The 27,295-nt window shown below is 36.8% G+C and overlaps 1 protein-coding gene across 3 annotated transcripts in view; it reads left to right on the forward strand.

Annotated features, from left to right (window-relative positions):
- Nucleotides 1-27,295, forward strand: part of CSMD3 (CUB and Sushi multiple domains 3) — a 1,374,620-nt gene that overhangs the window by 1,075,413 nt on the left and 271,912 nt on the right. For all 3 annotated transcript variants that reach the window (XM_049854130.1, XM_049854131.1, XM_049854132.1), the window contains one exon: nucleotides 4,172-4,288. In XM_049854130.1, coding sequence (XP_049710087.1) covers nucleotides 4,172-4,288 — 117 coding nt within the window. The remainder of the gene's footprint in view (nucleotides 1-4,171; nucleotides 4,289-27,295) is intronic.

The following is a 27,295-nucleotide window of genomic DNA, read 5'->3' on the forward strand; positions in this document are numbered from 1 at the left end:
CCTTTGAGTTTTAGTTTGTTTGTGTCTCCAAGTCTAAGGTGTGTCTCTTGTAGGCAGCATATAGACGGATTGTGTCTCTTTATCCAGTCTGAGACTCTCTGTCTCTTTATTGGTGCATTTAGTCCATTTACATTCAGTGTAGTTATAGATAAGTATGTGTTTAGTGCTGTCATTTTGATGCCTTTTTGTGTATGTTGTTGACAATTTCATTTTTCCACTTACATTTTTGTGCTGAGACATTTTTCTTTGTAAATTGTGTGTTCCTCATTTTCATAGTAGTTGACTTTATTTTTGCTGAGTCATTATGTTTTTCTTGGTGTTTATTTTGGGTTATGGAGTTGTTATACCTCTTTGTGGTTACCTTAATATTTACCCCTATTTTTCTAAGTAAAAACCTAACTTGTATTGTCCTATATCACCTTGTTTCCCTCTCCATATGGCAGTTCTATACCTCCTGTATTTTAGTCCCTCTTTGTGATTATTGTGATCTTTTACATATTGACTTCAATGATTCTCTGTTTTGAGCATTTTTTTCTTTTTAAAATTAATCTTAATTTGTTTTTGTGATTTCCCTATTTGAGTTGATATCAGGATGTTCTGTTCTATGACCTTGTGTTGTGCTGGTATCTGATATTATTGATTTTCTGACCAAACAATTTCCTTTAGTATTTTTTGTAGCTTTGGTTTGGTTTTTGCAAATTCTCTAAGCTTGTGTTTCTCTGTAAAAAAAAAAAAAAAAAAAAAATCTTTTTTTTTTTTTTTTTCAAATGTTTTAATTTCACCTTCATATTTCAGAGAGAGTTTTGCTGGATATATGATCCTTGGCTGGCAGTTTTTCTCCTTCAGTGCTCTATATATGTCATCCCATTGCCTTCTTGACTGCATGGTTTCTGCTGAGTAGTCTGAACTTATTCTTATTGATTCCCCTTTGTAGGAGACCTTTGTTTTATCCCTGGCTGCTTTTAAAATTTTCTGTTTATCTTTGGTTTTGGCAAGTTTGATGATAATATGTCCTGGTGATTTTCTTTTTGGATCGATCTTATATGGGGTTCAATGAGCATCTTGGATAGATATCCTTTCGTCTTTCATGATGTCCGGGAAGTTTTCTGCCAACAGATCTTCAACTATTCTCTCTGTGTTTTCTGTTATCCCTCCCTGTTCTGGGACTCCAATCACACGCAAGTTATTCTTCTTGATAGAGTCCTACATGATTCTTAGGGTTTCTTTAGGTTTTTTTAATTCTTTTATCTGATTTTTTCCCTGCTGTGTTGGTGTCAATTCCCTTGTCCTCCATATCCCCCACTCTGCATTCCAATTGCTCGAGTCTTCTCTGACTTCCTATTGAGTTGTCTAATTCTGTAATTTTACTGTTAATCTTTTGGATTTCTGAATGCTGTCTCTCTATGGATTCTTGCAGCTTATTAAGTTTTCCACTATGTTCTTGAATAATCTTTTTGATTTCTTCAACTGCTTTATCAGTGTGTTCCTTGGCTTTTTCTGTAGATTGCCTTATTTCATTTCTGAGGTCATCCCTGATGTCTTGAAGCATTCTGTAAATTAGTTTTTTTATATTCTGCATCTGGCAATTCCAGGATTGTATCTTCATTTGGGAAAGATTTTGATTCTTTAGTTTGGGAAGTTGTAGAAGCAATCATGGTCTGCTTCTTTATGTGGTTTGATATCGACTGCAGTCTCTGAGCCATCTATAAGATATTGTAATGATTTATTTTATATTTGCTCACTGAATCTTATCTTTTTTTGTTTTCTTTCAGTATACGTAGATGGGCTACTAGATTGCGCTGTCTTGATTGTTGTAGCCCTTGAATCACTTATGTGCCATTACCAGCTGGTTAGGGCTGTTACCAGATATATAAGCCTAAGAGTCCATTCACTATTCTTGAGTAGAATCTGATTTTGGGTCATCAATTGTGTGGTGCAGACTGTCACCCATCCACCTAGAGAAGTAGAGATGATAGTTGTGTGCACCAGATTCTAGTAGCAGCAGGGGTTCACACTCTAGGGGGGGCAGGATGCTGACAGGCTTCCCCCAAGTGCCAGTGAGGTAGGTGTGTCTGTATTTCTAAAGCACTTTCTTGGGTGGACTCTGCAGCTGTACCTTAGGCCCCCAATGCAAGTACCTCTACAGATTGGTAGGTGTCACACTCCTTAGACCCCTAAGGCAGGAGGCTAGGTGGTCTGGGTGTAGTTCAGCCCTCAGTTCCCTGTTGTGGTTCAGTGAGGGCTCTGTTGAATACGCAGAGATATCAGACCTGGGAAGCTTGCCTTTCCAGTAATCCTCTAAAACAATTACAGCCAGATCCCTATCAGAATTGCCTTTGCATTATAATAGCCACCTTGTTTCCTGTAGGAATGAAAGCCCAAGACTGTGGATCACATATGCTTGGCTGGAGCTTGTTCTGTATTTTTAGTCCAATTAGGGAAGGATTTTTAGTCCCTGGGTTTTTCGTAGCTGCTTCTCTGAGGCCAGGAGAATGGTTTAGGAAAAGACCAAAAAAAAAAAAAAAAAGAATGAAAAACTGCAGCGCAGTTCACTCTCTGGCTCAGGAAATTCCAATGTTAATGAAGCCACTTGGGAAGTGGAGGGGAAGGATCAGATAGATAGGAGAGAGTAGCACCCCGGAATATATACAAAGTTACTTATCTTGTTTGGTGATGACTTTTATATGAGATTCCCAAGGGGTATGTAGCCCGTGTGCATTGGCTGGGTCAAGATTGCCCCCAAGGGTCAGGCCCACGTCCCATGCTTGTGCTGTCTCGGAAGCTGTGGTCAGTTCCTCCGCTCCCAGTCCAAAGCCCAGCGCCAAGGTTCCCCGGCTGGGACGCCGCACTCCAGTATCCAAAACCTGTCGCTGCCTCCCGGTGACTTCTCCTCCTGTCAGCCATGTCACTGCGATGCCTGTGTGCACTGGCTGGGCTTCCCCCAAGGTCACTTCTGTGGGCTAGGGCTGTGTCCCATGTTTGCACCATCTCAGGATGCCGTGCTCAGCTCCCCTGCACCCAGTCCAAAGCCCAGCACCAAGGTTTTCTGACTGGGACTCTGGCTCCAGGCTCCAAAAGCAGTCGTTGCTTCCCCATGGTTGTTCGTTCTCAGTCTCTGTCACTCAGGTCAACTCTTTAGATCTGTATTTGATGGTCAGGGTTCATAGATTGTCATGTATGTGATCGATTCACTTGTTTTTCCGAGTCTTTGTTGCAAGAGGGATCTGAGGTAGCTTCTACCTAGTCAGCCATCTTTCTCAATGACCTGGAATATGTTTTGACACTTAAACTTCCACTTGTAGCCCAGGCCTCCCTGAGTTCCATCACTGCAAATCTTAATGAAATCCCAGTCTTGTGACTAACAGGTCACCATCTACGAGTTTACCAGAAACATTGGAATAGGTCTCAGCTCTTTCTGATCAGAGCATATGTAGGTTAGAGGTTGAAAAAAGTCTGATTCTCTGCACCATTAGCAGTTCCTCTAATTTCAAGGTAAATTAAATAAGATAAAAGGTTAGAGAGATAACAGATTTCTTAGATGAGCGGGTGAATATGTTTGTAGAAGTGTCCCTGTTCCCTATCTAAAAAAAAACTCAAACACATTGCCATCGAGTCAATTCTGACTCATAGCGACTCTGTAGGACAGAGCAGAACTGCCCCATATGGTTTCTGAGGAGCAGCTAGTGGATTCGAACTGCTGGCATTTTGGTTAGCAAGAGCTCTTAACCACTGCACCACCAGAGCCCCATGTATAAAAAAACATGCTTAATTTGGCAGCAGCTTGATAAGTGTTGAACCTGAGTAGAGTTTCAAAGCCTCAAAGTGAATAAAATAATTTCCCATTTACGTATGTAATTCCTCATCACTATAAAAGAGATGATTAACTTTAGACTCCTTTTGTAAATGAAAGCAAGGCCACCATTATTACCTTTAGATATAGCACTGTTACAACATTATTATGTTGTATTACTCAGTCCCTGGGTCGATTGTATCTGCCTCCTTGTTTTATTTTTAAAATATTTGGTACTGTGGCATGTTCTTAAATGATGCAAACAAATGATCAGCCTCAAAATTCGGCAGCTACATTTTAAAAATTTATATAAAAAATACATCCATATTATGCATTTTTGGAATTTTTCTAAAAATTATATTTATCATTTTTATTTTCTAGCACCCTGTGGAAGTCGTTCAACAGGTTCTGAAGGCACTGTTTTATCACCAAACTATCCAAAAAATTACAGTGTTGGACATAATTGTGTTTATTCTATAGCAGTTCCCAAGGAGTTTGGTAAGTAAGATTGATCTCATTAATTAGTATTTCTTTCCAAACATGCTTTATTTTTTATTACATTTTATGAGAATTTTTTTAATGAAAATATTTACTATCAATAAGGTCCTTTACAATTCTTTTTAGATGGCAGTATTTTTAATAATAAAATTCTGAGGTCTTCTTAGTCTGAATTTACAGTCAAGTACACAGGTGAACAATATAAAAATGAAAACAGGATTGTTTTTAATTTTAAAAAATAAATACTTCCAGTAACCTTGCAAGTGCCTTCATATTGGATTACATAAAGTGGGAAATTACCAGAGCATAAAGCAAAGTCGGCTCTGCAAAATATGCACAAAGTCAAATATAGAACGATTATAACAACAAAAGTAGGTACAAAATAATCATATCAGTTTATACTTCATTAACATAATTTCATAAATAAGAGATTTTTGTTTTAAGTATCCTGCCTGGGACAGCAATGAATACAAAAAGATACCACAGGACATTTCATTTCAGCGCATCTTATCAACTTGACAATCCATTCTGCATTAACACTGAGAAGACAATGTGTCCTTTGCTGCCTTCACATCTCCTGTGATCACAAGTCTTAGAAGTCACTTCTCTGGCTACTAAAGGTTTTGGATCTGAGATCCAGCTTAATCCAATTCAGGTTAAACTCTGTTTATGGATGGATAGGCAGAGGAAATTCAGTGAGCAGTAAACTATGAAAAAGGCTAAAAGTTCATAGACTTCTAGAATTTAGATTTATAACATTGTGTTACATGGTAAAGGATTTTCTGTAGCTATAATGAATGTCTGTGTCTGGATAACTCAGTATTATAGAAGAAGGACATGGATTTTTATCATATCAAGGTTGCTGGATCACATTTTGACTAAACGTTCCTGCTGACATGAAATAAGCTGATGCTTCCAGTCCAATTTCTTATAACCAGATACTTCTTATATGTCCTCCTTTGCTCATCTATGAAACAACTCCAACATCCTCAACTTCCTGGAGAGCACATTGTCATCAGAAGTGAAGTACTAAATCATTCGAGCCTTGAAATAGAATGATACCAGCATTAGCAATGTGTCTGTTTCTGTACTCACTCTACAAAGTTATTTCTTTTTCCAAGAACATTGATCTGTTGAATCAGGGTTGAGCTCTTTGTTGGTGAATACAGCGACAGTTTTGGAAGAAAAATATCATCAACTTAATTGTGTTTATTTTTTTCTTTTCTGCCCAAGAGAGTCCTTTCTTTGCTACAGGAGCTTATAGTTTATAGCTGCCAGACGTGGTTGCTAACAGAATACTAGCAATATTTGTCCAGAAAATAGCATGGCTGTCTGAATCTTCTTCGGAAGCCACTATATTGCTGCATTATACTCTTTTCTTCGGATTCTGTATGGCTAAATAATGAGAAAGATGAAAATCATCCTTTTCATTTCCTGACACAAAGGCATTCTGGTCATCCTAGGGATATTTTACAATAGCCTATGTATGCTCGGATAGAGAAGAAGGAACAAGTACTGATTAAAGTAAAAGTCAGTTAAGAGATTACTAAAGAATCTTGGTAGGGTTTAAAACCCATTGCCATCTAGTCAATTCCAACTCATAGCAACCCTATAGAACAGAGTAGAACTGCCTTATAGGGTTTCCAAGGCTGTAAGTCTTTAGGAAGCAGACTGCCACACCTTTCTCTCACTGAGTAGCTGGTGGGTTTGAACCACTGACCATTCAGTTAGCAGCCAAGCACTTAACCACTACGCCACCAGGGCTTCTCTAGAGTTAGTGAAAGTTTAATTAAATCCTCGCCAGGTAAAAAGTAATGCTATTTTGAGGCAATACTGGGTGGTTTTTAACATTAATGGTATTTTGAAAACAAGATTTCTTGGGTTATTTTTTGATAAAATCAAGCGTACTTTGATTATTAGTAAGGAGAGTGATATCATTACATAAACGCTGCATTATTCTCTTTTTCACACTACATGTAGAGTCAAACAGATTTGGATTCTAATATCAACCAACTCTGTTATATCTTAACTATCTGTCTTTGGAAAAGTTGCATAATACCTTTGAAGCTCAGTTTCTTTATTTGTGAAATGAGCATCATATCCTCAGAAAAGAGTTATTGTGAGGAATAAATGAGCAGATCCCCTGTAGACAAATTCCCTCAATTATTATCTGAATTGTCCTTCAGTTTTGAAAGATAGTTTTGCAGGAAACAGGTTGTAATTTGGTGTTTTTTTGTTTTGTTTTCTTTCAACACTTTGAATAGTTCATTCCACTGTGCTCTTGCTTACTTGGTTTCTGAAGGAAGTCTGATATAATTAATATCCTTGTTCTTCTATATGTAGGACATTTCTCCTGTCCCCCTCTGGATTCTTTCAAGATTTTCTCTTTGTCTTTGATTCTCTGCAGTTTGAATATGATATGCCCAGATGTAGTTTTTTTTTTTTTTTTTTTAATCCTAGTTGGTGTTTTCTGAGCTTCGCTGTTTAGTTTGGTGTTTGTCATTTGTCATTAATTTTGGAAAGTTCTCAGCCATTGTTACTTCAAATATTTCTTTTCTTCCTTTCTCTCTTTCTCCTCCATCTGGTATTCTCATTAGACATATTCCTTCTGGTATTCACTTTTGTAATTGTCCCACAATTCTTGGATAGTCTATTCTTCTTCTTTTTTTTTTTTTCTCTTTGCCTTTCAGTTTGGAAAATTTCTATTACATTCTTTAAACTTAATTCTCTCCTCAGCCCATCAAGGCTCTTTTGAAGTGTTTTTTATTATTCATTTTTTAGCACTTCCTTTTGTTTCTTTCTTAAAGATTCTATCTCTCTGTTTACATTACCCATAAGTTCTTGCAAGTTGTCCACATTTTCCATTATAGCCCTTAGCATGGTGGCGCTATAGGACAGAGTGGAACTGCCCCATTGGGTTTCCAAGGAGCAGTTGGTGGATTCAAACTGCTTACCTTTTGGTTTTGCAGCACCACTGCACCACCAGGGCTCCATATTAATCAGTGATTTTAAATTCCCAGCCTGATCATTTCAAAATCTCTGCTATACTGAGTCTGGTTCTGATGTTTGCTTTGTCTCTCCTGACTGTGTTTTTCCATTTAACATTGTTTGTAATTTTGTTGTTGTTGTTGAAATCCAGACATAAAGTATTGGGCAAAAGGAGCTGAGGTAGATAGTATTTTAGTTTGAGCTTTATGTTTATATGGCTACTAGCTAGGTTTTGTCTACTGTTTGCTGTAGCTGAGATATCAGAAACTAACATTTTCTGTAGCATCCTTGTTTTTGTCTCCCCTGGTGTCTTGGCTTCTCTGAAGACTCTGTATTAATGTTTTAGGGTTATTGTAAAGAAGTATCACAAAGCTAGTGGCTTATAAAGAGAGAAATTTATTATCTGACAGTTCTGTAGGCTAGTATTGTGAATTCAAGGGTGTCATTAGGGTCATGTTCCCTCTGAAGTCTCCTTTCTTGTGTCTTCCACCTTTTGGTAGCCCAGGCATTACTTGGCTTAGAGTTGAACCATAATTCTGTTGCCACATGGCCAACTTCCCTCTGTCTGTCTGCGTCCTTTCCCCTCTTTTATAAGGGCATCAGTAGATTAGATTAGAACTACTACAGTATGGAGTCCCTGGGTGCTGCAAATGGTTAAAACACTTGACTACTAACCCAAAGGTTGGAGATTCGGGTCCACCCAAAGCTCCCTGGGAAGAAAGGCCTGATGATCTGCTTCCAAAACTGAAACCCTGTGAAACACAGTTCTAGTCTGACACACATGGGGTTGCCATGAATTTGAATTGATTTGAGGGCAACTGGTACTACTATGTGTGGTCTCATATGAACTTCATCGTTAACTTCTTCAAAGGCCCTACTTGCAAACAAGGTCAAATTCACAGGTAACAAGGTTTGGACTTCAGAATGATTTTTTTAAGAGACACAATTCAATCCATAGCTCCTTCTTAATAAGGTCTGAGTCTTTTAGTTCTTTGAGCTATAATCCCATTATTACATAGGTACCCTGTTAATGTGGTGGTAAATTGTCAGGGGCAGAGAAACATTTTCTACAGTTGAATATTGGAGTGCTGGGGACCCAGTGGTTAAGAGTTTGGCTGCTAACCAAAAGATTGGCAGTTTGAATCCACTAGCTGCTACTTCGAAACCCTATGAGGCAATTCTACTCTCTTCTATAGCCTTGCTAGGAGTCGGAATCAACTTGACAGCAACAGGTTTGTTTTTTGTTTGTTTGTTTGTTTTCGTGATTAGGTCTCAGTCTTTTAGTGAGCCTGTGTCCCTGGACAGTGACCTTCAAAAATATTTCTCAGCTTTCTCCCCTACCCTCCCTTAGCTGAGATAAGAAGGCTAGGCTAGAGGGAGCTGGAGTTGGTTAATTTCCTTCCCCCAGGTCAGTAAGCTTTAATAAAACCCAAGTCTGTTTAAACCAACCACGGTTGCCATCAAGTTGATTCTGACTCTTGGCAACCTCATGTGTTGCAGAGTGTAACTGCATTCCATAGCATTTTCAAAGCTGTGACCTTCCAGAAGCAGGTTCCAGGCCTTTCTTCCAGGGCAGTTCTGGGTAGATTTGAACTGCCAATATTTTGGTTAGTAGTGGAAACCCCGGTGGCGTAGTGGTTAAGTGTTATGGCTGCTAACCAAAGGGTCGGCAGTTCGAATCCACCAGGCGCTCCTTGGAAAATCTATGGGGCAGTTCTACTCTGTCCTATAGAGTCTCTGTGAATTGGAATTGACTCGACGGCACTGGGTTTGGTTTTGTTTTGGTTTAGTGGAGTACTTAGGCATTTGCACCACCCAAGGACTCTTTCCAATTTGGTGAACAGTTTCTTAAAAGGCAGGCCTCGTTAAGGAAAACAGAAAGTTCTGCGCTTATTTCTAATGATTTTCCCCCCGTTCCTTTGCCAGAAGGACTAAGGGATTTTTCTCTGATCTTCCTAGAGAGAACCTGATGGGGCTCATGGAGGTAAAACTAGTGAAAGTACATGGGCATCTCTAAGACTAGGCTGTCCCCTGCCCTCCACCCCCCACCCCACAGTTTTTAGCTTTGAAGTGAGTTCACACTGAGCCTCCAGCAATTCATCAGTTACATTTTAAAGTGTTCCTAGTGGTACTAGCTCTGGCTGTGGTCTTCTACTCCTGGACTTATATTCCTCCTAAGCTGTGATTCTCTATTTGCTTGTTTGTTTCTCCAGTTTTCAAGGCAGCAGTTTGCCTCAATTCTCTGATAGATATAAGGAGAGTTGTGGATTTTCAGTTTCAACAGCTTTTTCTTGTGAGGTTGACATTGATGACTTTCAAATTCTTTACATGTCAAACCAGAATAACTGGTTCTTTTTTTTAAATTAAATAATCCAATGTGTGTAAAGTGATGATTATAATAACAAAAAAATAAGTTATATATGCACACACATGCATACATACACACACTTTTCTTGATGTTCACATTCATATACTCCATGCCCCACGATGCAGAAAAAAAAAGATGTAATAAAAAGACCTGGATTACTGAATTGGACTAGGGTGTTCAAATAGCATGACTGAAAAATAAAACAATTATTTGTATTATTTAATTAAATGTGATAATAAGTATTTTGGGTTTCACATCTTCAGTAGCTATCTAATCACCTTATGACCCTGAACACTTCTTTTTCTATTTGCCTTCCATTTGCCCCAAATTAGAATCATTCCTCCTAAACCTTTATATGCTGATGCTCTTAGAACTTGACTTTTAAATTTTCTGGCACACTTCCTGGCAAAGACACTCAGTTCATTCATTAGAATTGAATTTTGCACAGGGGTTAAAGTTCTAAAGTCATTATGTAAGAAGAAAATCACGTATGATCAACATTAACCAGGACAATAGCTTAAATCACCCATAAAAGATCATCTACATGACTTAGTATATGCCATAGTGTCTCCTAATAAGTCAAACAGGACATTTTTCCTCCACCGTCAGAACAGATGACTGTTTCTTCAGATAACACCAGTTGACATAGTTGGTTTTCTTTGGAGGTCGTGTGGTATCAACTTACTTTCATTTATTTATTTTTCTAGGTGTAGAGTTGAATTCATAGAAGTAAAATGTGCCCAAATGTGACACTACTTTACTTATGATTCAGTGAACACTATTTTGTTGTCAGTCAATTCCTATTCTTCAATATTTTTAGGTAGTTGCATTGTCACATTATAGTGCTTTCATGAGCATCATTGAATTTCATTTGAATGACAGACATTAGGGTCACTTTGGCAATATTTGTTTTGCAGGATTCAGGTTATTTCCTTAGAAAAAATAGCAATTCTTGAAAAATTGGGTAGAATTTACTCTCTTACTTCAATATTATTAAGCTATTTCACTTGGCTTTTAGGATGAAAAAATACAGTACTTTTTCTTTAAAACATATTCTAACTATCCTTCATATTTCAGTTTTTAAATACCATTTGTATTGCCTTGTGGTTTGGTTGCTTAAGTCTCCTTGCATTATTTTAAATGATAAAAAACCTAGAGGATAAATTTTATTTTATTCGGAATTTGATATAGATAAGATTGCTTTAGAGTATAACAGAACTGTTCACATTGTTAGATGGAAAAACATTTGTTAGTGCTCACTCATCCCTGGAGCAGTGCAGACAAAATCAGATTAGAGGGAGGAGGGGAATAGTAAAATAGGGGAATAAGTGTTGTGGTCTTCTTTTTCAATAAATCTAGCCGTGGAGAGGCAGAAAAGAACAATATGACAAGCAAACTAGAGTACAAATCAGAGGACAATGTTTGTTTTTATGTTTGTTTTCCTTTGGAATCGGAGGTACCAGAGCCTTCATTTAAAGGCTAAGGAGAAAGACATAGTAGAGATGACAAACGTGAAGATATGAGGTAGACCAATTGGTAAATCAAAATCCTGGAGGCAATTGGAGGAGAGGGAATTAAAAAAAAAAGTAAAGAAGGGCTTCTTTAAACTTTAATTGAAAAGAAATGATTTACAATTTGTATCATAGTACTTGAATTATTCACACGAGCATTGCTTGTTGGAATTATCATTTTCCCATTGTCCCATTCTTATCTTTCTTCAATCTTCATCTTCTTCCATTTTAGGGAATATCTGTAAAAGAGGATAAACTATTTTACCTTTTTTAGAAAATTTTAACATAAATTACAGTACATGTATCAAATATTAACTGTGTAGACTTCATGCTGACATTCACATTTCTTGGAGAAAACACACTGAGGGTTCCCAGGATAGCCTATGGGAACTGACATCTGTGTTAAGTTTCCCAGATAGCTCCATATCCTAGAAGATCCACCCTGGATGCATACTTGTTACTTTATTCTTTCCCAAGACCAGCTTTCATATGCAGAAACTCAGAAGTGAACGTGAAAACCTTCTTAGATTTTCCCAGTTGATCTGCCATCTTTCCTATCTTTAGTTATTATTGCAGTCTCTTGGTTGCATAAGTTTCAAATTCAAGAATCTCTAATTCACACAAAGTTACTGTCAGCCTAGACCAGTCTGTACCAAGGGCACACAGAGTTCCTAGAACCTTTGTGCATTGCTACGGGAGAAGTTTGTTTTGTTTTCATTTATTAAAGTAATTTTAACTTCCTTGAACTTCTTTCTACTTCCACATATTTTAGCTTTGCTTCTCATACATAGCCATTATCTTTCAGTCTCATCTTACAATGTTTTTCCTTCAATCAACGCCCAAATATCTTTCACTGTGGTGTTGCATATATGTTGTTGTTGTTGTTAGGTGCCCTTGAGTCATTTCTGACTCATAGCAACCCTATGTACAACTGAACGAAACACTTTCCAGTCTTATGTCATCATTGTTCATGATACACGGTTACTATTTTTTTTTTTTTAATTTCATATTTTACCATAGTATGTGGCCCTGGTGGCTCAGTGATTAACCGTTTGGCTGCTAATCAAAATTTGGCTTTTCCAATCCACCAGCTGCTCCTTGGAAACCCTGTGAGGCAGTGCTACTGCATCCTATAGGGTTGCTATGAGTCGGAATTGTTGGGAATGGGTTTGCTTGTTTATTGAAATAATAGTAAGCAGGCAGCAACTATCTTATTCATTCTTATTATACTGAATAAATTTAGTCTTTTTATTTCCAGCTGATAAAAACCAAAAACCCGTTGCCATCAAGTCGATTCCGACTCATAGCAATCCTATAGAGTAGAACTTCCCCCTAGAGTTTCCAAGGAGTGGCTGGTGGATTCGAACTGCTGACCTTTTGGTTAGTGCTCGAACTCTTAACCACTGAGCCTCCAGGGCTCCTTCCAGCTGGTAGATGTAGGTAATTATATAATGGTTGTTAAACACAATTTATTTTTATAACACCGTTTCAGGGCAAACTATTAAGCTGTGAAAGGTAGTTTTTGAAAATTTAAGTTTCCTCAGAATTAGAAGGAGAAAACAAAAGCAATAGACTAAAACTAAGGTGCACATACAAATAGACACACTTGTACATAAATGTATAGGGTCACTATGAGTCGGAATCGACTCGACGGCACTGGGTTTGGTTTGTTTTTTTGTACATAAATGTACATATCTATGTCCTAGTGGCATCTGGACTTTTGTATCTGCATGTGGAAAGTTAACTAACGATTGTCATCTTATTTTAACAGTAATAGCCATTCTTTCACCCAGTGTACACACTCCTTCAATCATCACACACCTGTTTACAGGACCATTTGGCTTTTGATCTTATGTCTGTCTGTGTTTTCTATGTGACCTATTGTATTTACTATTATTTACATAATTTATGTTGTGGACACTTGTCTTTATACTTAATTCAGTAATTTTTTGCTACTAATTTCCACCATAGTTTAGTAACAAATTGTCTTGACATCCTTTGAAGTGCACATTGTGTCCGTAAATCATTTTACTGACTTTCTATTTTTTCCTGATGTGTAGTTTTCAGTGATGAATGATCCCTTAAGGTCAATAATAGCTTTTTATGTTTTATATTTAGAATATTTGACACCTCATTTTTTAACAATGCAATTGCATAAAAAAAATGATTATTCTTTTCTAAATACTGAATTTACTTATCTAACAGTGACAAATGATGTTCACAAAATTTGTATTTATTCAGAATTTGCATTTACTATCTCATATCATTACTTCTTAGATTTTGTGCAGTTGAAAAGTGGGCTCTTTTATTATTTAATGGAATAAGCAAGAGTTTGTATATTGTTATTGTTCCCGTAAGGAAGAAATCCTTACTTTTTTTTCATATTAATATTAGAACAAGGAAAATATGATCATCATATATATCTATATTATTTAATTCTTTAGATACTATTATATAATTAGATCTGATGCTATATTATAGGCAGCCCATAGAGACAGGATGGACCCCATCTACCCAAATATGGTTTGGATCTGGGATTTGTGATGCTACACATGCAGCAAAAGGGTATAAAAAGATTAATCATTTGCATAATGAGGGTTTTTGGGGAGAGCAGACCAGGCTCCCGAGCAGGTCCAAAATTGCATGAGAAAGCAAGAAAACAGTTTGACTTTGGGTTTTATTGTGACTGAAGAGAGGGTACTGGGGTGAGGATTTCCATATGCAGGTCAGGGTTACATGGCTTGAGCTCTCCACTGACACCAAATGAAGGAGCACTCAGGCTTTTTTATCAGCTTGCCCAGATATGGGGCAGAAGGGAAAGGAAAGTGATAGGACATGAGCGCTGACAGCAGGCAAACACTGAAAACGAAGTCGGACTTTATTACAATTCACTCTTGATGGTTTACTGATCGCTGAAATGTGCCATGTTTCATTTAATTGAATTTGAACTTGTTTAAGTATACCATTATGATATATGAGGCCTGTAGGCTGAGACCAGGAAAGGTAGTAAAAGTGCCATTGAATGACTTGCTCAAGAGCCCAGCATTGTGTATTCTGAGAAGTGAAATGAGTGCCTTGGTCGCTATCAGTAATGTCAGGAACTCTGCAGGGGATAAGGAGTAGCCTGATGAGGTGTTGGATTATGGCTTTAGCATGTGTAGAGATGACGGATTGATTTATATTAAAGAGATTTATATCAAGATATTCCTAGAGATTTTTACTCAAAAAGGAAAACCTTTGTTTGCTGTCATTAGCTGAATCAGACAGCCCAACCATTGGCAGGGCTCTTGCTCACAGGCATCAAAGACGAATGAATCCCAAGATTGACAGGCAAGACTGCAGGTAAGCAGCTGGCTCAAGTCCCAAGAACCATAGCTCAGATGAGCAGGAGCCAGCTGCAGGAAACAGAACCAGCAAAAGTCCACAAGCTTTGCCAGAATGTCCACTTAGATGCAGGCCACACGCCCAAGGAAACTCCCTTTCGACTGATCGGCTACTCACAGCAGATCCCATCATGCAGGTGATCGCGTTATATCAAATCTCATCACGGAAGTGATTACATCGTATGACTGCCGAACCACTGAGAATCAAGGCTCAGCCAAGTTGACACACAACTTTAAGCATCAAAAAGATGTTGAGCTTATTTTAGTATTGTGGGTGCTAGGAGGAACAATATTTGACCCTTGACAAGTGTCAGAAATAGAACAGCCTTTGACTGACCAAATAATTCCCAGGGATTTAACTGAAGTGCTAGGGCCTTGTACTGTTTGCGGGATTGTGGAAATGCCCCATTTTGTGAGCTCCTTAGTGAATATTTGCATGTCTTAAATTAGTGTGTCAAACGAATCTCCTTGTAGGAGGATGTTATCAGTGTGATGTCATACCCATGTTCCTGGATAAAGTTGGATGCAATTAAGATCTTGCTTAAAAAGATTGTGTGCAATGGTTGGGGTGTGAATTATCAAAGTTGTAGAGGTGCAAATGCCAATCAAAGCCCATTTATCTTTTTATTTTATAAATTATTTTAGTAAATTTTGGATTTCCAATTAGGTCAAATTATGGATCACTGTATCAGTTTTTTGTTTTCAACCCCAATATCTGGGAATTTTTTTTTTTTTTTGGTAGGGGAAAGGGTGGTTATTCTTTATACTTTGGAGTGGGGGAGGTGTATAATATTTTTCCTCTAGAGCATTTCAAATCAGTAACAAGGGAGGAGACTCTCACATGGCAATGATTGATTGACAGAGTTTAAGGACTCTGGGCTTAAATTGGAATATAATTAACCCCTAGTTGTGGCACTAGGATGCCATGTGTGTTTTCTCCTGTAACAGTGGTAATCAGAATCTTTGCTACAACAGAAACGTAGGCAACAACAGCAGCAAAGACATTTCATAGGGCCCTAGTGAGTTATCTGTTTTAAGAAATGTGGACCCTAGCAGCCACGTAGTAACTGCTCTTCTACACCAGCAACAACCCAGTGGGCCCATATATTGCACAGAATATCAACATTTTCTCAGAGCACTTTACAGAATGTGGGCCAATGCCAGGTTGAGTCATAGAAACAGTGGACACAGGGTAACAGTCATTTCTCTGAATGTAGCAACAATAGTGGTTTGTGCTTGAAATGAGACATACCATTTAATCAGATACGTCCAGGCCAAGACACACAACCCAAAGGCAATTTAAGGAGGGTTCCAACCCCATAGATTTGTCCCTAAATGCCAATTATCAGAACTTCTGACATAGGTCCGTTAAATCTATGATGAAGGCTTGGTAGAACTCAGCAAATGCAGCACAAAGCAGCATAGCTCAAGGTACAAGCTTGCCACCAGGGAACAACGCAATTCAAATATGATAAGCGGTAGGCAGCAGAGCCAGTTACCAAGCCAAAGCAAGACAAGAAAGATCCTTGGTGGTACTAGTCATCACCTAAACACCCTGCATCAATTATCGTGATCAGTCTAGAGAAGCTAGATGCCTCCCCTCTCCACACACACACCACAGTAGGCTCTGGATGTCAAGATTAATGATACCACACAGACATCAAGAGAATATAAAGAATTTTATTAATCACATAATGAAGCTTTCTGAGGAGAGGAAGGTAGGCTCCAATGCAATTCCAAAAAGGCATAAGAGAGCGGGGACAGGGGACTGGCTTTGGAGTTTTATTGTGATTGAAGGCTGGTTGTGGGGTGAGGATTCTTACATGTAGGTTGGGGTTTGTGTGACTTGAACTTCCCACTGGCACCAAAAGAGGGATCACCAAGTCTTTCTTAGCTTGCCCAGTTAAAGGCCAGGAGGGGAAGACGGAGTGGTGGGGTTTGCAAGCTGCCAGCAAACCAACATCAAAAATGGTGTTAGACTCTTTCATAAAGCTGTAATTTATAAAGTTGCAATTTATATATGCATATAATGTATCTTGCATATATATATCATATTTATCATCCCATTGTTATTATTTTATCTTTTCACTTTCAACAAAATTATTGCCTCTCATTTTCCAAGAAAATGTCTGTTATACACTCTGGAATGTGATTAGCTGAATTTTCAAAATAGCTTTCAAAGGAACTATTAGGTTCACATGATAAATAGACATTGGCATTCATCGTGTAGTGGTTGTCAGTGTTGGTCCTTCATATTTCTCCCTTCTGTTTTATAAAGCATTTATAGGAAATACATTATGCTTAATAGTTGAAAAGAAAACTTTGGAAAATATGGTATAGGGATATCAGGCTATACATCTTACAACAATTTGTTTGAATGGTGTTTATGATGTTTCACTGTATCATTTTCCCATTCATGTTTGTTTTTATTTTTTGCCTCATCTTACCAAGACTACTGTTCCAGCAGTTGCTCCATCAGGCTATTTAGTACCAGTTAGCAAGAGCTCACTGAAGATTATTTTGAAGTAAGATTCGAAGTCATGAAGTCAATGATGGCAGCGATAATATACTGACTGAAGAGATTAGACAGTTATTGCGGTAGACAGTTATTGCAGACTAGTGGAATATAAGCTGAAGTGGGAGTCTCAAGGTCTGGATTCTAGTACTTAATCTGTCTCTAATTGGCTCTGTGATCTTGAACATGTTATTTAAACTTTCTAGGCATTGTTTACGTGATCTTTAAAATTTTTTAAATCTCTAAAATTGTTTTCTTGGCATTGTTTACTTGATCTTTAAAATGAAAAGCTTTGATTCAGTGGTCTCCAAGGACCCACAAAGTTCAAAAAATATATGAAATCTACTTTTAAATTCAAGGAATATCTACTGGTAGCTAGGAAAGCATAGAAAGTACCACCAAACTTTCTGAAATTTGAGAGTCTGCCCATAGAATTACATAGATTCATGTAACTTCAGTGAATTCCAAAAATAGCTGTAAATTTAACATGAATGATGTTCCTGGAAAAAGTAAGAAAGTTATGCAACAATGGTATGCTACATTTCCCTTTTTCTTTCTTTCAGTGCATCAGAATGTCTTCAATGGTCATCTTTACTTTTGTTTATTATTGAAGTGCCACAAGTCCTTTCAGGGGCACTTTGAAATTTTCAATTCACTACAAATGCTAGGAAATTAATTTTCTACTTTATTCTCATACCAGTATTTAAAAGGTACAAAATAATTCCTTGAATGAACCTGAATGTTTATACACAGGGAGAAAGTTTTACATAGAAAATTTCAGTGTAAAGTTATTAGCCCTCCCTTAAGAAGTTTATGTTTGAAGTAATGAAGAGTGAAACAAAAATGAAAACTTAGTCTCTAATATGTGTGCATTACTTTTACTTTTTCTGGAAAAGTTCTTATAGAGAAGTTATTCCATACAGTCTTTGTTAGTGTTTCATTATTCTGTCATGCAAAATCACATTTGTAATATTTCATACCAGGATAGATCTAAGCTAGAAGATAAATGAGTCACAAAAGCACACAGCATGTCACAGGCAGAACTTTTTGTAAACAAGGAAGACTCATCATTTTTGACACTCCCCCACTGATATTTCAGAGGGTATAATGATCTCTAATTGTTTAGCACTGCAACTCAGCACTGATTACAATGAAAATACACTTTTTTTTCCTGCTTTGTGGCTTAAAGGATTTAATCTATCTACTTTAAACCTAAAAAAGCAGTTAGCATTTGCATTTTGAAATAATTCACTTATTTAAAACTCAATGAATTATATTTCAATTAGGTAAGAGGATTGATGGTGTTTATTTTGTTGTTGGTATACAAACCCATGGTGCAGTTCAGACAAGAGAAGAGCTATTCCAGTCGCTGAGTTAAGGTGGGTTTAACTAGTGTTCACTTACAGTTTAAACAAACTTAATATTTCAACATCTTTCTTCAAGAAAGGGAGATTCAAAAACAGAGTTGTAACTGGGATATTTTCCAAGTACATTGAGACTATTATCTACTAATATACCAAACTAAATATGAGAGTTTTTTTCTATCATATTGCTTCTCTCAGCAACATTTTAAATAATGAATGTTTTTATATCCGATAATATTTTGGGAGGCCCTGGGGGCACAGTGGTTAAGAGTTCAGGTGCTAACCCAAAGGCCTGCAGTTTGAATCCACCAGCCATTCCTTGGAAACCATATGAGGCAGGTCTACCCTCTCCTACAGGGTCCCTGTGAGTCAGAATTGACTTGATGGCAATGGATTTTAAAAAAATATTTATTTACTGTTACAAATTAAAAGCTATGACTCAATGGCAGATAATATAAATGAGAGTAAGAAATCGTGGCTGCTTTGATTAACTAAAGATCCATGCTTTCTTAAAGGGCATTTAAATTCTAAAAGACTTAAAACACAGTATGGTTCAAACAAAACTCTTGTGTGTAATAAATTTGACCTTCACTTAATATGTTTTCTGTGTTTAGTTTAGAAATATGGAAATGTATTGCCTTGCTTCCCCTTTCACTCATCTGCTTTGCTCCTTTACACTATACCTAAATTCGTGGAAATATACTAATTATTCTAACCTCACTGTGGGTAGAGGTCCATATTATTGTTGTAAATGGCAATTATTCACTAACTGAATCAACTCTTCATTCCAACAGTATGTATATACCAAGCCTTGCACTGGGATCTGAGTATTATACAAGGGTATATAAACAATGTTCCTACCCTAAAGGAGAACACAGTAAAGAAATCATATAATTGAATGGTTGTTTTAAAAATAATGTGGAAAGTGCTATAGCAGATGTTTGTGAGAGTGCTATAGAAAAGCAAAAGAAGAACACCTTAGCCTGAGTGGCTGCCCTTTTGATAGATGGTATACCAAGGTCAGAAGAATTTACTGGATCAGATGTTGCCTGACCTGAGTTTTAAAAAATGGATAGTTGTTAGCCAGTTGCAGAAGGACATTTTAGCCAGTCATCAGCAACATGGACAAAGACAAATAGTTATGATACAAGTTTCTGAAAGGAACTACCTTCTCTTCTTTTTGGTCTGGTTGAAGAGCAAAGAACTAGTTAGTAGCTAATATGCTTGAATCTGGAGAATCAGAGAGGCCAGATTATGGAGGGCTTCTACACTATATTTAAACCATAACACAAATACTAAGTTCCAACTCTGCTTCAGACAGATACTGTCTAAGTTGAGAGTACCTGATGCCCAATGATACAGAAATACTTAATTACTTTCTTGTGGCATATGCTCTAGCTGGGGAGTCAGACAAGCCAGGCATAATATTTACCGGGTATATACTGTAACAGCCATTCCATTGCTGGGATTTTGAAATATTCTCAAACTTCTGGCAAATAGCCACCACTCAAGTCTTCTGAGTAAAACCTCAATTCCCAGGTCACCCAACACCTCTCCCAGGTCTTCCTCCCAGCAACTAAAATATCAATTCTAACCGGTGTGTACCCAAAATTGGTTAAATATTTAAATATTTTAAATTCAACCTAAAAAGGTATAATGAAATAGACTCAAACACACACACATACAATTATAACCACAAATTTGGCTAATGGGTGAGAAAAATACAAGGGACTATGAGAGAAAATAGCAAAGAGGACCTAATTTAAATTAGGACATTAGTCAAGATTCCAGTATGCTGCAAAGTGAAGAGTGAGTAGGAGGTTCGAATGTATCCTATGTGCTATGGAAACTAATGAAGTGATTTAAGCAGGTATAACAAGGCCTGGCGGACATTTTCAGTATATCCTTGGTGGCAGTGGAAGGGTGGCTGTGTGAGAAGCAAAGGTGAGAGACAAAGGGGGAACTAGCTTAGGCAGTGGGAGAAGAAAGGAAAAAAAAACATTGTAGGCGATACAAAAGATGACTAAGATGTATATATGATCAGTATTCTAGAGTAATTCATGGTTGAGAGAGAGAGAGGGAGTGATGGAAGTAGACACATGAGTACAAAAGGGCAAATGATATCACAGAGCCAATGAGAACTGCTGCCAAAGCCCATCCTGGTGCCTGAGCTTGAGAGACAAATTCAAAGCCCAATTGTCAGCTTTGTATTTTAAGAAATTCAATGTTGTCAGTTAGCTCAGGGAGTTATCAAGCTTCGGGAGACTGACTCAGATTGATTTCTACTCACCAAAGCTAGAGCAGACTGACTTATAAATTACAAAGACAATTTACCAATTTATTGTGAGAGAATAGAAAAGTCCTGGCATGCTAGTCACTTTTGGCTGTCTACCCAGAACCCTCCATGTTGGTGACTAAGTCAGCTTCTTAGACAAATCATTATAATTATTCATATAATTATACAGTAAAGTTCACTAAAGTTTAAGGACATCAAGAAGGGGGCTTGAAGTGCTTATAGGAAATTCATTATTATATAATAACATTGTTAGTTGCCCCAAGTTGTTTCCAGCTCATAGCAACGCTATGCACAACACAATGAAACGCTGCCCAATCCTGCCCCATCTTCACAATCCTTGCTGTGTTTGAGTCCATTGACGCAGCCTCTGTGTCAATTCATCTCGAGGGTCTTCCTCTTTTTCTCTGACCCATTACCAAGTATCACTATCTTTCTCTAGGAACTGGTCCAAAGTACATGAGACAAAATCTTGGCATCCCCGCTTCTAAGGAGAATTCTGGCTGTACTTCTTCCAGCACAGATTGTTCTCTCTGTGGCAGTCCATGGTACAGTTAATATTCTTCACCAACACCACAATTCAAAGGTGTTAACTCTTCTTCAGTCTTCCTTATTCATTGTCTAGCTTCCTCATGCATATGAGGCGATTGAAAATACAATGACTTGGGTCAAGTGCACCCTTAGTTCTCAAGGTGACACTATTGCTCTTTCACAAATTAAAGAGGTCATTTTCAGCAGATTTATCCAATGCAATGTATCTTTTGATTTCTTGACTGTTGATTGTGGATCCAAGTAAAATGAAATCTTGGACAACTTCAATATTTTCTCCCTTTATCATGATATTGCTTATTGGTCCAGTTGTGAGGATTTTTGCTTTCTTTATGTTGAGGTATAATCCATACTGAAGGCTGTAGTCTTTGATCTTCATCAGTAAGTGTTTCAAATCCTCTTCACTTTCAGCAAGCAAGGTTGTGTCACGTGCATATTGAAGTTGTTATTGAGTCTTCTTCCAATCCTGATGCCCTGTTATTCTTCATATAGTTCCACTTCTTGGATTATTTGCTCAGCATACAAATTGAATAAGTATGATGAAAGGATACAACGCTGATGCATACCATTCTTGACTTTAAACCATGCAGTATCCTCTTGTTCTGTTCAAAGGATTATGTCTTGGTCCAAGTACAACTTCTTCATGAGCACAATGAAGTATTCTGGAATTCCCGTTCTTCACAATGTTATCCATAATTTGCTATGATCCACACAATCAAATGCCTTTATATAGTCAATAAAACACAGATAAACATCTTTCTGGTATTCTCTCTGCTTTCATCCAAGATCCACCTGACATTAACAATGATACACTGGTGTGCAAGAGAGAGGTCAGAGACTGTACTTTGTTTTCTATGGAATTCCCAAGAGTTTCACAATCCATGATACATAAAAAAAAACTCTGTATATATTTATTGAACCCGTGAGTGATCGAATTAATAAATAAATCAGGTAATCTTTTATCCTGCATAGGGATGACATTTTTTTTTCTAGACTTCTAACTACCATATTTAATAAACAAATGATTAGCTTATCCATGTTTCATTTAATCAAATGCTTGTTTAATTAATAATTTAATATATATATATATACACACATTGCCATTGAGTCAATTCCTACTCATAGTGCCATAAACTTGGGTTATAACCTAATCTCTTAGGGAAAGTCTTACAATTGATTTTTTTTTTTTTTTATGGATGACACATCATTTTATATTATTGATTCTAGGTTATTCTATTGATCTCCCTTTGGCTACCAATTAAAATTTTTATATTGCAGGTGTTATAAGTAAATCCATTTCACACATTAAAAAAAAAAAAACTTTTTTTTTTCATTAAAAGAATAGCCTTTGTTAAAGATAAGGTGAATCTTTAAAGTTATAGAAATCTTATTTTTGTTTGCAGTGTCAAGTGTCTGTCTTTGGATTGGTTGATTGTACAATGTGTTTGTACAATTTTATTGAGAATTTCTAATCTAAAATGGAATTCTTAAAAGATATAATGCCGTTAGAATCATATAGCATGTTCTGTGACTCATATTTCTTGAGGAAATGTTCCAATTAATTCTATGCAGAAATATATTGTGAAGCTCTTAAAGGATACAATTCTGATGTCACAAATTCACATGTTCAAGGAATGTAACTTCCAATCTTACCCCAAGTCTTGCATTTAGGGTTTGCCAGACCAGAGTAAAGGTGGGGAGTTTAGGAGCAGGACAGAGGTCGGAAGGCATGGGGAAGAGGTAGAGTAGGGAGTGAAGATGAAGTGTTTGGTCCTCTAGCTTCCTCTGAGACATTCTTATTTTTTTCTTACCTGAAAATATCAGTCCAGAACTTGCTGCTCCATCTTTATCTTGGCTATAAGGTGCCTCCATGACCTGATTCTCTCAAGTCTGTCTGAATGTCTAGGTGTGTAGGATTATGTGAAGGCTTCATGCTTATCCGTATTTCTTCCAACAGCTGAGGCCCGAGGGCCTCCATACCCCACTCCAATGTACCTCCTGGGGTGTGACCTATAGAGAGCTTTGTGAAGGCCCTCACCTTAGAGACACTCACCAGTGACCAGTTCTTGTACTTGCTTTCACACTCTCCCAGTATAGGGAAACCTCTTATTCAAGGCAGTGGTGCGATAGGGGAATAGGTTAGATGAAAAACTCCATTTGACTAGCTAAGTGTATTTGCGAATAGTTTTAGTTTCAATGCCCATATATCAGGTTTAAGCTCAAAAAAACATGATTCTGTTCTGCTGTGTCATCCATCCCCTAAAGCAGGGAAGGTAAACTAAAATTAGAATATTGGCCTGGGAGAGAGATGCAAGGCTCTGTGTGGGTGGGGGGAACATTAACCAATATAACAAAATGTTACGTTGTGTCATATAAACCAATTTTATAATGTAGGTTCACGTATGAGTTTTAGTTTTACTTCTAATTTCTCAGGAACACATCTGCTTTATAATTTTAAATCTTTTTAATCTATTAACTGATGGATGAGTATTTGTATTTTTGTTCTTTAATAGCTTCCTTTACATTGAGTTTTGAGCTTACTTTCATATTTTTGTGGCTTCATGCCTATCCATTTTCATTTAAACCTAAAACATATCCTCTGCTCTAAGAGGGCTTTATAGCTACAAAGCTGTTCCTGTCTTGATATGCCCCTTACTACCGGTGTGACCTTAGGCCAGTCATTTATTACCTCTGAAACATGATCTCATCTATGAAACACGGAATAATTAGATCTAACCTACCCTAACTCACAAGATAGTTGTGAGCACAAAACAAGAAATGTGTGTTATACATTACACATTGTACATTGTGGGGCTCCATGTAAATGTTACTTTTAACCTTTTTATATTTTATTTCTCATTGGCTAATTCTAAAGAATATAATATTTTAGAAATACTATTTTAAAATATTTTTGAGTACTAAACAAGAACTTGGTTCCACTTATTTTCTGAAAATAATAGACTGTTTCCCCCCTAGGGAAGTACTTCCATGTTTCATTAATAGTGTTTCACAGAACCATTTGTCTCTCTACTCAGTACTTATTGTACTTGAGAAGGACAAACTGCTGATAGCTACAGTTTCTCTCTGGTGATTGCACTACACAGTCATTTGCTAACTTCTTCTAAAACGTACCAACTTGTCTCCCTTCATTTTTGCTGAGTTCTGCTCTAATTTTTCTGTGGTTTTCCTGTTTGAAAAACGAAGTCACCATTCACAGTTTTTACCTACTTATAAAGCGTATCATTAGAATTTTCCTTCCAGTTCTCGGCTGTTCATTTTTCTTCCGTTGCATTTTAAACATAATCCTCCACTTTTTTTCTCCGTTAAATTTTTGTCTATGTTTCTTTAGAAGATGATAAATCTGGGATTTGCTTCAAAATAATTCCTGCATTTGGGGCTGGTATGGTTGTTATAGATAAAATTAGACTCTCAATAAGCAGATAATTTACATTCTTCTGTGTTAATCTAAAAAAATCAATTCATCTTTCATCTGCATTCTTAAAAAAAAAGATTGAGACAAAAATAAATATTAAAAAACCTATGATTTCATTATTTTTTTAATTTCAAAGTGCATCATCAAAAGTTGATTGAAGAATTGCCAGGGCAAAATTTTCCCACTGAGGCAGCATTCTGTGAGAGTTATCCTCTCATAATTTAGATTTTCATTTTAAATAGATACGATGGTATCTTTTTAGAGCCTGATAGACCAGACCCTAACTCAGTCAACTCCTACTCACTCTCAGTTTCCTTATCTCTATAATGAGGGGACTGAAAAATATATTTCTGGGAATATCTTTAACTGTAAATGTCTTTATACTATGACTGTGTCTTGACCTATTTATTAGGTTCTGTTTCTCCTGACTGCTCTGGAGGCTAGTAGAAGTGGATTCTAATCTCAGTTATGCTATCTACTTGCTGGTGACTTTGATCAGGTTTATTCCTCAAGTTTATTCCTCTGAGGAAACAATTGTCCCAGCCTCAAGGCTATCTGGTAAAAATCAAGAATCTAGTGAGAAATAACTTATTTAGATCATTTAGCCATACATGGCACATAGAAAATTCTCAGCAAATTTTAACTGATGGTTCCAGTAACATTGCCTCTGCTAGACCATTATTTTTCCCTAAATTGCATTTAAAAATTCTTTATATTTACTGTATTTCATAGTTCATATTTCAGAAGACCCTGGTGGTGTAGTGGTTAAGTGCTATGGCTGCTAACCAATAGGTCAGCAGTTCAAATTCACCAGGAGCTCCTTGGAAACTCTATGAGGCAGTTCTATCCTGTCCTATAGGGTCACTATGAGTTGGAATCAACTGGACGGCAACGGGTTTGGTTTGGTTTTTATTTCAGAAGACAGGAAATAGAATTCTACCAAGGACTTGTAGATTTTTATAATTTACAGAAAATTTATAAGCCACAGTGGTAAGAGTAATCAAGTAATAGTCATTGAAAAGTAAATTTAAAATATACAAAATCATTTCTTTTGATTTTTTGTTGTGTATTAACTAAGCACTATGGGTTAATTTTTATACGGAAGTCATGGCAAATAAAGGTCCATATATCTGGTTTTAACTGATTAAATATCCCTTTTTAGTCAAGTGAACTATTTCATGAATATATATAATTCTGTTCAGAACAATTATAGCTTCGCATAACAGAAACATGTTAGATGTGCATAGGTTAGTTATTTGAGCTCTTAACCAGACAATTAAAGGAAAAACATGCATTATTTAAATAAGCAATGGATGTACTATATAATTACCAGGCGGTCCACTCCTATGTGTGAATGTTGAAAACATTCTCTTAAAGAGTTAAAGCTGTCATTGAAAATAATCTTAAAAATTCAATAAACTCTTGCCTATGCTCCCCAATATTTTACGTATTTGAAAAAAGGTTACATTCATTACATTAAGTAGTCATTTATTTCCCTGCTTAAGAAATTTTACAGAAAAAGTAATTATTAAAAAAAAAAATACTAGCTTAGAAAAACTGGTTTCATTTTTGTTTATCCTTTTTATTTTTAATCCTTACGCATACATTTTCAGAAATGACGGAAAACATACTTTAGAAAACAATTTCTTTCACATCCCCTCTTATATTCTTCAATTACAGCTGCTTGTATTTTCAGGAAGCTAACACTTGATGGTGAAGGATCTGCTGTGTATTGGGATGATATATAGTACAGATTTTAAATTTGACCCAAACAACAATATATTAAAAATTAGAATCAAGCACTAAACAGTAAAACATGTTTCAAAAACCTCAGATATGAGTTAGTTTTACTGCTATTCTGTGCCTTTTAAATTCAAGGTCAAATTTGTAGTTTGTTAAGATTTACACAGTATATAACATGGGAAGTCTGAGTGAGGCTATATAACCTCAGTTTCTTCAAATGTGGGAATCCGGCAGGGTTTGTTGCAGTGTGGTCTAGCAGATTGTATATAAACAGATCATAAATCACAGCTGGGGAGGATTTCAGTGACTGGTTCAGTGGCAGAAATGTAAGCCAAATGAGCAGATGCCGTGGGAAAAATTAGTATCTAACCAGTGGAATAAATTATTCCAAGCTTTGTTAAAAAAAATGCATCCAAGTAATGAATATATTTACAATAAAATATAAACACCATTAAAAACTACATTTAAAATCTATTTTTTAAATTGTATTACAAAACATTTTATGTATTTAAGCTTTTTTCTTTCTAGTATTTTCTAGTTAGTTTTAATGAAATAGGAACCAGAGTATATCGCACTTTCCATCCATTTTTTTTTTTATTGTACTTTAGATGAAGGTTTACAGAACAAACTAGCTTCTCATTAAACAGTACACATATTGTTTTATGACATTGGTTAACAACCCCACAACTTGTCAACACTCTCCCTTCTCTCCCTATTACCGGCTTTCCTCTTCCCTTCTGCCTTCTAGCCCTTGCCCCTGGGCTGGTGTGCCCCTTTAGTCTCCTTTTGTTTTATGAGCCTGTCTAATCTTTGGCTGAAGGGTGATCCTCAGGAGTGACTTCATTACTGAGCTAAAAGCA

This window comes from Elephas maximus, chromosome 15 (assembly GCF_024166365.1).
Source record: "Elephas maximus indicus isolate mEleMax1 chromosome 15, mEleMax1 primary haplotype, whole genome shotgun sequence".
Taxonomy (NCBI): domain Eukaryota; kingdom Metazoa; phylum Chordata; class Mammalia; order Proboscidea; family Elephantidae; genus Elephas; species Elephas maximus.